General features: G+C 40.1%; 1 protein-coding gene across 2 annotated transcripts in view; it reads left to right on the plus strand.

Moving 5' to 3' along the window:
• Positions 1-11,481, plus strand: part of RAB27A (RAB27A, member RAS oncogene family) — a 76,498-nt gene that overhangs the window by 61,149 nt on the left and 3,868 nt on the right. For both annotated transcript variants that reach the window (XM_043555379.1, XM_043555380.1), the window contains exon 6: positions 1,502-1,625. In XM_043555379.1, the coding sequence (XP_043411314.1) occupies positions 1,502-1,625 (124 nt within the window). The remainder of the gene's footprint in view (positions 1-1,501; positions 1,626-11,481) is intronic.

Genomic DNA, 11,481 nt, shown 5'->3' on the forward strand with positions numbered 1-11,481 from the left:
TTAACTTAGTGGTTCTCAAATGTGCATCTGGATCACCCAGAGGGCTTATGAAAACATGGATTCTGGGCTCCAGATCCAGCATTCCTGATTCAGTAGATCTGGGGTGGGATCTGAGAATTTGCATTTGTAGTAAGTTCCCTAGTGATGGTGAGGCTGCTGGTCCATGGACCTTTCTTGGAGAATCACTGAATTAACTCATTTAATCCACACCTTAACCCTATGAAGTAAGTACCATTATTATTACCATTTACAGATGGGGAAACAACTTGGTCAGGGTCACACAGCTAGTAAATGGCGGGCCAGGATTCAACCTTAGACACAGTCTGTTCTGAGTTCATGTTTGTAATCATGACACTGGACACATGGGTTAATAGAACGCAGAGACTCTCTGGAGACCAGAAAGGTTTCACAGTAGAGGTAACTGAGAGTCAAGTCTTAAAAGAATGGTCAAGATTCCTGGAAGGAAGGTTGTGGCTGGGTATTCAAGCACATGGGGACAGAATGTGTACCAGCCTGGAGGAAAGAAAGAGCATGGCAGTCAGTGGAAACACAGTTTGGTTTTGCCTGTATAGGCCTTGTTGCCCGATTGTCCCTTGAAGGCAAAGGCCAGGGCTCTGAAATTCTGCACCAAGTATCTGGCCTATGTTAATGATCAGTGAATGCTTGCCAACTAGATTTTCTCTTGATAAGATATAATGAACATGACTTTGTAATGAGGAACTAAAATGTCAACACTGTTCTGGTTAACCATGATAAAAATAGGCCATACCAACTTTGAGGTATGTCTTAATGTGAAAGTTTGGGCTGCTTTAATTTTATTATGGGGTGTGACGAATAAGAAATAAGATTTGTTTAATTGCTTTTTAAAATTATGCCTATTTACGGGTTTTCAGGTGAAAAAAAATAAAAGCTGTGGAATAAGAATTATAGTCTCCTGCTTCCTCTTGGTTCTGGTGACAGAATCATTTATTATTTATTCTAAATTTTCTCTCCCTTAATCTTGTATCTTGTTTATTTTAATTGAATCGATTCTGCTTTAGGATAATAGAAAAATGTGAAAAACATTTCAGAGAGAAACAAGCTAGTTTGTATGAAGACCGTTCTCTTAAAAATGTTGTTGCATGGAAAGAAACCATAGGAAAAACAGAGCTTTAAGATTAGCAATAAGTACTAAAATTTTCCTAGTATTTTTCAAATGGCCTTCATCAGAAAGATAGCCTCATGGGTGTATGCCCGTGGTTGCCACATGCACGTACATACTTTTGGAAGGTTAGCAAATTATCCCACTCTTCTCTGATATTTAATAAGGTGAGGTATGAACTTAAGGATAAGTTTTACATATCTGTCCCATCCATTCGGTTTTGTTGATTAGGTTGTTAATGCTTTTGAAAGCATTATATCATTTCCTTATGTCTCTCTATCCATTTACAGTTTTGAAGCACTTTTGCATATATTTTCCATTGACCGTACACTTATTTTCGTATAATAATTTTTCTTATAGGCCAGCTACAAATGCATGCATATTGTGAAAACCCAGATATAGTGTTATGTGGAAATAAGAGTGATCTAGAAGACCAGAGAGTAGTAAAAGAGGAAGAAGCAAGAGGACTTGCAGAGAAATATGGGTGAGTGTTTCTGTGGAGAAATCTAGAGAAAACATTTCCAATTCAAACATTAGCACATGAATGGGTAATAGAAAATACAAAAGCAAAAAATCAGCACACTCGGATGTAAGCCTTGGGAGGTATAAATACCTACTTTGCATATTAATATTTGAAAACATAGGAAAAATACTGGGTGAGGGCTTTAATTTACTCTTTCAGTACCATTTTCTCAATGTCCTAGTGTTTGAAGAAAGACACATTTGAGTGCAAATGCCCTAATTCCATAAGGCTGCTCCCAAGATGCAAGTAGGAGATGCATGAGATAAGAAAATTATCTCTATTCAGCAAAAAAATTGCAAAGCCAGTTCATGTGCTGCCGTAGAGAGCCCCAGAATACAAGCAGGCCTATTGGCTTTGAAATTTCTATGCTGGGAGAGGAGTGTGAGGGTCCCCTTGGTTTAGGTTGTGGTTTTGTTGTAGAGAATAATCTAAATACTGTCTTCCTTGAGCTCCGGAATAGGATCACAGTAGCAACAGCATTAATTGGCCATGAAAGAAGGGGTTAGCCTCCGCTTGTTAAAAATGTCAGGGCACCTCTACAAAGGAATTTGTGCTCTGCTTTGTTTCTACCTCTAATACAATGAGAACTCAAATGTGTATGCATTAATTACCCTTAATGTAAGCAGGAGGCAGCAAGTGGAGTTGAGAAGGAAGGGAGGTTAGAGAGAGAGGTGGTGTGGTGTGCAGGAGATGCTACTGGTCCTGGTTGTTAGGCAGAATCCAAGGAGGCCAGAGGAGGCACTTTCTCTTTTTATCTTGTGACAACTGCTTTGCTCTTCCTTGGATTGATGGAGGACCAGAAAACACTGGAGGATAGGGTTCACATTGGGAAGGGAGTAGAAGGATAGTTTGGCCAGGCGGGAAGAAGCCAGAGTCTGCGGGACAGTTTTGAATACCAGATAAGGAGAGTAGACTTAATCTCCTGGGGGACAGGAAGTTGCTGAAAGCCTTTGAACGTGGAGGGATGTGATAAGTACTTGTCTATATCAGTCTAGGGTGGTGGATGGGTGGGGTGAAATGGAGGGAGGAAAGACTAGAGACAGGGTGGGGCAGAGCAGGATTTTAAGTCTTTCTCAATTCTAGGGGTGGGGCAAGGCAGGGTGGGGCTGAGGAGCTGTGTGTATTCCCATCAACTATATTAGCTTACCCTGGCACAGATTTGCAGTAGGGTGTGGAGGTTTTCACTGTAGGATAGATGGTGCTTAACTGTGTTAGAATCACCTGAGGAGCCAGGCACCTGTGTTCGCTCAGTCAGTTAAGTGTCCTGAGTCTTGGTTTTGGCTCAGGTCATGATCTCATGGGTTTGTGAGGTCAGTCCCTACATTGGGCTCAGCACTGCTGGCAAAAAGCCTGCTTGGGATCCTTTCTCTCTGCCCTTCCCCTCTTCCTGTGTGCATGTTCTTTCTCTCTCAAAATCTTTATTTAGATACAAAAAAAAAAAAAAAATCTGAGGAGCTTTTAACAAATGCTTGTGTCTGGGCCTTACTTCTGAGCTTCTGAAATAATTGTCCTGGCACAGTTTATTAGGCAAGATTCAATCGAAGAAAATTATACCTAAAAAAATTTGTTACAGGGATTTGTGGGAGCTGGTTAAACAGTTTCTGTAAAGTGTTGTTTCTGATGCTGAAGCTTGAAGTCCACAGGACAGGAAGTCAGGAAGGGAAGGTGGGTCTAAGATGAGAGAGAGCACCAGGAAACACCATCTGGGACCCATAATGACACATGAAACCCATGTCAGTACTTGCTGCCTCTGACTTGGATGGTGTGGATAGCTTAGAGAAGCCAGGGACCTTTGGCACAGAGCTAGGCACACTCACTTGGCCCAGGAGCTGGAGAAACTGAGAGGATCTTGGGGAATGTGGAGCAGGTAGAGGTGTGTTTGCTGGTTTATGCCAACGAGATGAGCCAGAAGGTGAGCAGCAATGTATGAGAGCTACGGAGTGGCGGCTGCTTTACTTCCACCCCCCAATATCCCCCAAATCTCTCCTGTGATGTACCCTAACTAGAAAGGAAATTCTGGGGAATGTTCAGCCTAACCAAGTTGACCTGTTACAAAACCACCACAGGCAGGGGCCTGGACACTGATGTCTTTTAAAAGCTCTCCACTTGATGGTCATGTTAAAAGTACCTCTGGTGCTATTAACAAATACTCAGATCTGGGCCTCACCTCTGAGCTTCTGACACACTTGGTCTGGAGTAGTGATTCTGAGGTGGAGGCTGGCAGAGCCCCACAGGAGATTCTGATATGCTCATCTATTCTTGAGAGGCACTCCTGTAATGAATGTAGTGCAAAGGAAAGGGGGAGGGCCGGATACCAAGGAGAATACTGAAGTGTCGAAACTGGGACCTGGGAGCTATGTTGCAAGTAGGTGAGGAGGAAGTGAGCGATGAAGCAATGGAAACCATGGACCTAGACCATGCTCTTGAGAAGTATGTGAATGAAGCCAAAAGAGGTAGGGCATCTAGGGGAGCTAGCTAGATCCAACAAGTATGTTCTCAAGTACTGGAGTGGAGCCAGGATTGACTTCTCCCCCCTCTGGGCTTTTTCAGCCTTTTGTTTATTTCCTCTGTTCTGGTTCTCAGGATTCCACATCCTCCCTGGTATCAAAGAGCCCAACATTGCCTTCTGTCTGTAGGGGGAATCTGGGATTGTAGGGAGACAGGGATTGTCTTTCATCTATGTCCAGCTCACAAGCTCTGGGGAGTACTTCATACGAGGGGCTCAATCTAAAGTTTCTGAATAAAGTTAAAACGAGAGGAGGGATTAGCACATAAGATTATGGAATCTATTGGAGAAGAATGGAAAGGAATGGAAACAAAATTTTCTTAGGAATTAGGAAGCATAAAACATAGTTCTGTAGGCTTTTTCGCAATTTCAGGAGGAGCTATAATGAAACAGTTTAGTGCATATGCATTTCATAAATTTGACATCTAAGTTTAATGATTATTTTCACAGAATCTTTTTTTCATTTTTAACCCTTAACATTTTCATTGGCTGTACATGTACTAAAGGGCTATGTTGGTCAGTTTATCTCTATGCTAAAAGTCATAAAATAGGTTACAGTTTATGATACATCTTGATATCGTTTGTATATTTGATAAATTTGCATTTTCTGTTCCTATTGTGCTACCTTTTCTCCCCAGTTCCTGAAAATGCATCATTGGCTCACAAATGGTTCTCTTAAATATACATGCATTTGGAGAAAGACTTTGTCTTAGAAAAACTTTGAAAACGTAATAAAGACCATGTTACAGTACAAATATGGAACATAAGTCTGTGTCTGCGAGGACAGTAGATCTGAGAATAAGGATTTCATGGGGCAGCCAAAAATGGAAAGGGTGAATCGAATGCATGATGAAGAATATCAGAAGTTTTATTAGTAGATTAATAATCCATTTACTTGTAATTCCCTATAATATTTAGGTTTGTCTAGAACAAGTGCAAAATAATACTTTCTAGTATGTTATATTGAATAAAATTGTCAATGCAGTCAGAGAAAAGAGTAAAGCAGGTTTGCTCAAACTTGTACTGCTGCCAGTCAAAACAATTACAGTCTACAGTTGCTGAAACACTTTAAAAAATAGCTACAAAGTCAAATATGTTAGAAGAGGAAGCAGAATCCAGTATTGGCAACATTCTCTTTGAGGTGATACTATGGGATTTCAAGCCTTAGTGTAGTGCAGTTCAGAATCACCTGAATGCTGGGTCCCAAGGAGTTTCTTTATTTTATTTTTTAATATATATACATTTTTTTATTTTTGAGAGAGGGAGAGCTAGAGAGAGAGCGAGAGGGAGACAGAGCTTGTGCGTGCGCACGCACACACACACATAACGCACACACACACACGCACACACACGCGGGGGAGGGGCAGAGAGAACGGGGGACAGAAGGTCCCTAGTGGGCTCTGCCTTGACAGCCTGATGCTGGGCTTGGACTCAGGAACTCTGAGGTCATGATGTAAGCTGAAGTCGGATGCTTAACAGACTAAGCCACCCAGGCACCCCCCACAAGGAGTTTCTGTTTCAGTAGATCCGGGGTGGAACTCAGAAATTTGTTTCCGATCCCCGGATGCTGCTCCTGCAGGTGGCTGAAGACAGCACTTTGAGAACCACTGGCGTGGATGTCAAGTTACTATCAGACGTGCATGCTGGTGGATATTTTCCTTGACAGTATAGTTGGACAAATCATTATGCACAGAATGTGAAGCAGTTGTCTACTGTACCATGGATGGGTGAGGGAAATGTGCTCAATGACGCATCATTGGAAAATCCATGTTTTAGAGAAGAATGTTTTTCTTTCACAGTTGATTAAATCAGCTGTGGTATAGACTGGGAAGGGACACTGGGGTTGGTACTGAGAGAGTATCCACCACAAGTGGGCAGGCAAGGACTTTGTGAGTAAAAATGGCTGCATCCAAATACCCTCCCAGACGCTTCTTTTTTCACAAGGTTAGTTGGTGGTCATTACAACCCTTTTGTTCGTGATTCAGAGTTGAAAGAAATAGAAAAAAATGTGACTACAAGGAAGGAGTGAAAATTGAGTGTACATATTTCATGTGTCGTACAGAGGAACGGGTATCAATTTTTTCAAATTGAGTAATAATTGACATATAATATTGTATTAGTTTTAGGTGTACAATGGGATGATTTGATACATGTGTTGCAAAAATGATCACCACAATAAGTTAACATCCATCACCACATATCATTACAATTTTTTTCATCTGATGAGAACTTTTAAGATCTACTTCCTTAAAGGCAGCAAATTTAAGACAACTTTTTCCCCACTGGAGGCTGTGAACTATTGATGAGAAAGTTGCTCAAGAGTTTCTGGATTAAAGGATGTGTTAAAAACATTTATTTACAACATTATTGAGTACAGGCTATTTCTGGGGTTCAAGTGGCTTAGCTCAGGAGCATACTTAGTGTCCTTTGTGCGTTGAACTAGATGAAATGTGGTATGAATAGCTTGATCTCAAATAATTTGATACTTTGCATACTTCATGACATCCTTCCTTTATACAAGAAATAATGATGTATTATTGGGCATGTTTAAAACCACACACATAAGCTGAAACTAAACATGCAAACTTTTTCAGAACCCCACACAACTCATTACAGGATCTAGATTTTATTTGGCACAACCTCCTAGTTTGAAACAGTCCATAAACCAGCCCTTTCTTATACATGGTTGTTCATTTAGCATTCGACAGACTTTGAAAAGTAGTGAGACTAATTATGTAATTTAGTAAAAAATTTCTCCATAATATCTGGATCCATACTGGAGCCAAATAACTAGAACCATTTGACAGAAGCCTCGAATATACTTGCTTTCATTTTTGACAACCTCTAACTGTAATCTAGGGTCTTCTAGTTTTGTGGAAATAAATAGTAGAATGGAAACCAGCCTGATGTGGATCCTGACCTATGGCATGAGCAGGATCTTGATATCCTGGTGAACAACTGTAAATGATCATAATACCCTCCCTCATTGATTTGAAGTAGTTAGCCATTTTGCTCATTTTATTTATTTTAAAATTTGTGATTAATCTATTTCTTTTAAAAAATATACCAAAATTGGATTCTGCATGCATTCCAAATGACTATTCAGTGGTTATTTTTGGACTGATATCACAGGTAGCTGCACAGGGTTTTTTCACAAGTTTGGTAATACTGCCTCTAGTAATGCTACATTAGCACCACCATGTGGAGAGAAGGGACAATATCACTATTTCTGTGGTTAAAAGGGGAATTGATCCTCTTGAATTTAAGCTAATTTTTAAAATTTTTTGCCTAATAAGTTTTCGGAAAAGCAGAATATTATTCTTAGAGAAGAAAAAACCCATTAGATCATCATTTATTGAGCACTTTTTGGATTCTAGGCTTGTGCTAAGTAAGCCCTTTACATGTATTATCTCAATTTCTCCTTACCGCAATGACCCCATGAACCACGGTTATCCTCTTTACAGATATGGAGAAGTGTTTGGATAATGTAGCCTGAATGCCTTCTAAAAGTGAACATCAAAAAGATACGGACATAAAAATAGTACTAACTGCATCCACTAGATTCATCTTTGCCCTTAGGACAAGCAAGACAGTCCAGTTTTCAAATGTGAACTCAAAGGCACATTTCTGTTTCTGGAGCATCACTTATTGTGGAAAGATAGTCTTATTTCAGGGTCTTCTCTGTGGATCTCATTTGCTTCTCTGGCAGCATAACTATCAGAGAGCAGAGAGGAGTGAATTTTAGCAGTCATTTATTCCTGTAGAAACAAAAACCGCATTGCCCCAGAGTCTTCTAAGGAAGACTCTGAATGATTAGTCTAAAGATTAAGGTTGTTAACCAGACTCCTGGTCCCATGACCTGGAGCTTCACAAATGGCAAGAAAATATACTTGACTGAGATGTTGTTGCTTGAATTTGGAATTAAAATTTAAAGTACATCTTATTAAAAGATGTACTATATCAACATGAGTGACTTGAAAGTTTGTAACCTAATTCATATAACTTGAAGTTCTACCAATTAAATATTTAAGTTAGCAACTATATTAGACAATAGCTTACTGATCTGCTAGAGGCATCAATCATTTCTACCTTAGTATTAATCAGTGAAATAAGGTCCAGTTCTCTCTGCATTTGGTGAAGATCACTTGGAATTAGGGATCTCATGAGGACTCAAGGTAGGCAGATGCTTTGGGGCATGAAGAACTCCAGCAAGGACGGGTCTGAGTGAGCCATCCCTGATGTAGGAAGGAAGCATAGCATGGTCCCAGGTACTAGGATTTAGGGTAGTTCTGTAGATCAGGTACATTGTGGATTAAATCAGTAGTTTTAAGATAGTTTGAGAGTTTAATGTTGATAATGCTGCTCAGGTCTCTTGGAGTTATGACTGTCTTATGACTCAGTGACAGTGTTTCTATGGGATGATGTGTTCTTAGTGTTAAACAACAAAATTACAAACAAACTTTTGTAACCTAACCTATTTCTGCCTTAGAAATAAGAAACATTTATCAGTGACACATATATCAAAAATGACACATTTCTTGTGTGTCAGATTATGATATAAATGCTTTAAATGTTAACTCATTTAATCCTTATAAGACAATGCTGATAGTGTTTAGTTTTATGGATGGAGCAAATAAGGCACAGAGTTTAATGGCTTGTCAGGGTTCCATAGTTGGTAAGAGCTTGTACTAGGATTCGAATCCAGGCAGGCTGGCTTCAGAGGTTATGGCTTCTAACCATTGTCAAGGATGTTTGTAACTTCCATGCATAGATTTTATAGTTCTTAAAAGTATTTTCAACTATGATTTTCATGTATGCCTCAAAAATAACTGTGAAGCAATTTTCAGGAGCAAGAGGGAAAAACTGTGGAAAGTAGAAACAGCTTAATAGATTGAGTTGAATTCATTGGAGTTCAGGACCTGAGTTTGAAAGCTATTTACATTGGATTTTGAGGGGATTTCAAAAAATTAGATGTGCATTATGATGACAAGAAAGTTCTTCTGTTCAACCAGTTTTATTTCCCCCTTCTTTGTTTCTTTCCCTCCCTCCTCCTTCTCCTCCTCCTTCTCCTCCTCCTCCTCCTCCTCATCCTCCTCCTCCTCCTCCTCATCCTCCTCCTCCTCCTCTCTCTCTTTCTTTTTCTCTTTTTGTATTTCCAATTTCAGCTCATTATTCTTTGGAGGAATAATGAATTTTTCAGTTGCTTTTCCATGAAACAGTATATTTCTGAATGGTGCTAGAATGATTAAGCCTTCTTTTATTTTTTTTTTTATTTTTTGATGTTTTTATTTATTTTTGAGACAGAGAGAGACAGAGCATGAGCAGGGGAGGGGCAGAGAGAGAGGGAGACACAGAATCTGAAGCAGGCTCCAGGCTCTGAGCTGTCAGCACAGAGCCCGATGTGGGACTCGAACTCACATACTGTGAGATCATGACCTGAGCTGAAGTCGGACGCCCAACCGACTGAGCCACCCAGGTGCCCCAAGCCTTCTTTTAAGTATGAGAAATTTTCTGTAGACATTAAATGATTCTTCATGCTGTAGTTAAGAAAAAGCATGATGAAGAAAATGTGAATATTTAAATTTTGAGAATTCTCAACCTAAATTCCATTCTTACAACAATGGCAGCATCACACACTGTCCCCATGATTCAGCTCAATAACATTAGTGCTCAATAAATAAATATTTGTTGAATCCCCACAAAGGATGCACTCCTCCCACTTGGTCATCAAATATTGCATGTGACCAGGGGAGTGGGAAAGAGAGACGCATTATCTTCATTTTATGGATAAGGCAACAGATGAAGATGGAATTAAGAAGACTGACAGTAACCAAAGGTATTGCCAGGCAGGTTTAAAAACACTAAGAGCATGTAATTTGCCCAGCATACTGTTTCCTGATTAAGGTATGTTAGCATCAGGATACAGAGGGGTATGAACCTGGACATGGTTGAATCAGTAGAGCAACTGTGTCTCGTAGTACTCACAGATGGATGGATAAATGCTCATTGGAGAGTTCCTCAACCAGTTTTTAGGAGCTAGCCTGGAGCAGGAGAGAAGTGCAGAGGTCCAGTTGCAAGTCCCATCAGCTCCTACAGGAAGTGTGCAGATAACAAGACAGCCTCATGAGGAATCATATGGAGAAATAGCCTTCTATTCCAATACATGTACCCCCTACTGTACTGCTGCTGCCCTTTTTTTTTAATAGAGAGGGGGTACATGCAACATTGCAAGGGCAGTGATGGAGGTGGGGAAGAGGGAGAGGGGGAAGGGAGGGACTGGGGGAGAGGGTCAGAGAAGCCCCTGCAAGGAGCCCATGCAGGCTCGATCTCAGATCTCAGGATGGTGAGCTCATGACCTGAGCCAAGGTGAAGAGTTGTCAGATGCTTAGCCAACTGAGCCACCCAGGTGCTTCCCCCCTCCCCCACTATGGCTTCTTAGTGACATGAGAAGCAAAGCAGCTGTGAGAAGAACTGGAATCAAGCTGGAATCACGCAGCTGTGGATTCAAATCCTGGCTCTGCTACTTTGTATCTTTATGAAACTTGGAAAATGACTTCACCTTTCTGAGCCTCGGTTTAATCATCTGTGAAATGTGAATAAAAATTTCCAGAGGTTTTTCTCTGTTAGGAATTCAGTGTCAATTATTTTAGTGTCTTCTTTTGATTTTTGATGTAAAAGCACTAGGAAGTTTAAAAATATATATATTTATAAAAGCTCTCAGGTTTCGGAAGCTGCTCCTAGCCAAGAAATAATAAGAGGAACTGAAATTGTAATCAGAGGCACTGATGTGGTATTAACATACTAGGAGAACACAGGAAAACAAAGATATTCTCCAAAAAAATTAATACTGATGGAGAATTGTAAAGTCCCTATAAATGTAAGGAACATTTAACTAGACTCAATTGCAATACCCACAGAGGTGCTCAAACAACTTTCTTTTGCAGTTGTTATATCTCAGAGCATTTTGGTCAGATTCCTTAGTAAATGGTGGAAATGGAATCGATAGTTTGAGGAAATACAGTTTTATCACTGTTTTCATGGCTTTACTAAGAAGCAGGAAGAATTTGGCAGTTGATTAATCCTGTTTCAAGAACTAACTCAAATGTATAAAAGGTGGCCACTGAAAGAAGACTCATTTCTCTGGGCAAAAGACATGAATAGACACTTCTCCAAAGAAGACATACACATGGCCAACTGACAAATGAAAACATGCTCAACATTACTCCTCATCAGGGAAATACAAATCAACACCACAATGAGATACCACCTCACACCTGTCAGAATGGCTAACAGTAACAACTCAGGCAACAA

Source organism: Prionailurus bengalensis, chromosome B3, assembly GCF_016509475.1.
Source record: "Prionailurus bengalensis isolate Pbe53 chromosome B3, Fcat_Pben_1.1_paternal_pri, whole genome shotgun sequence".
Classification (NCBI taxonomy): Eukaryota; Metazoa; Chordata; class Mammalia; order Carnivora; family Felidae; genus Prionailurus; species Prionailurus bengalensis.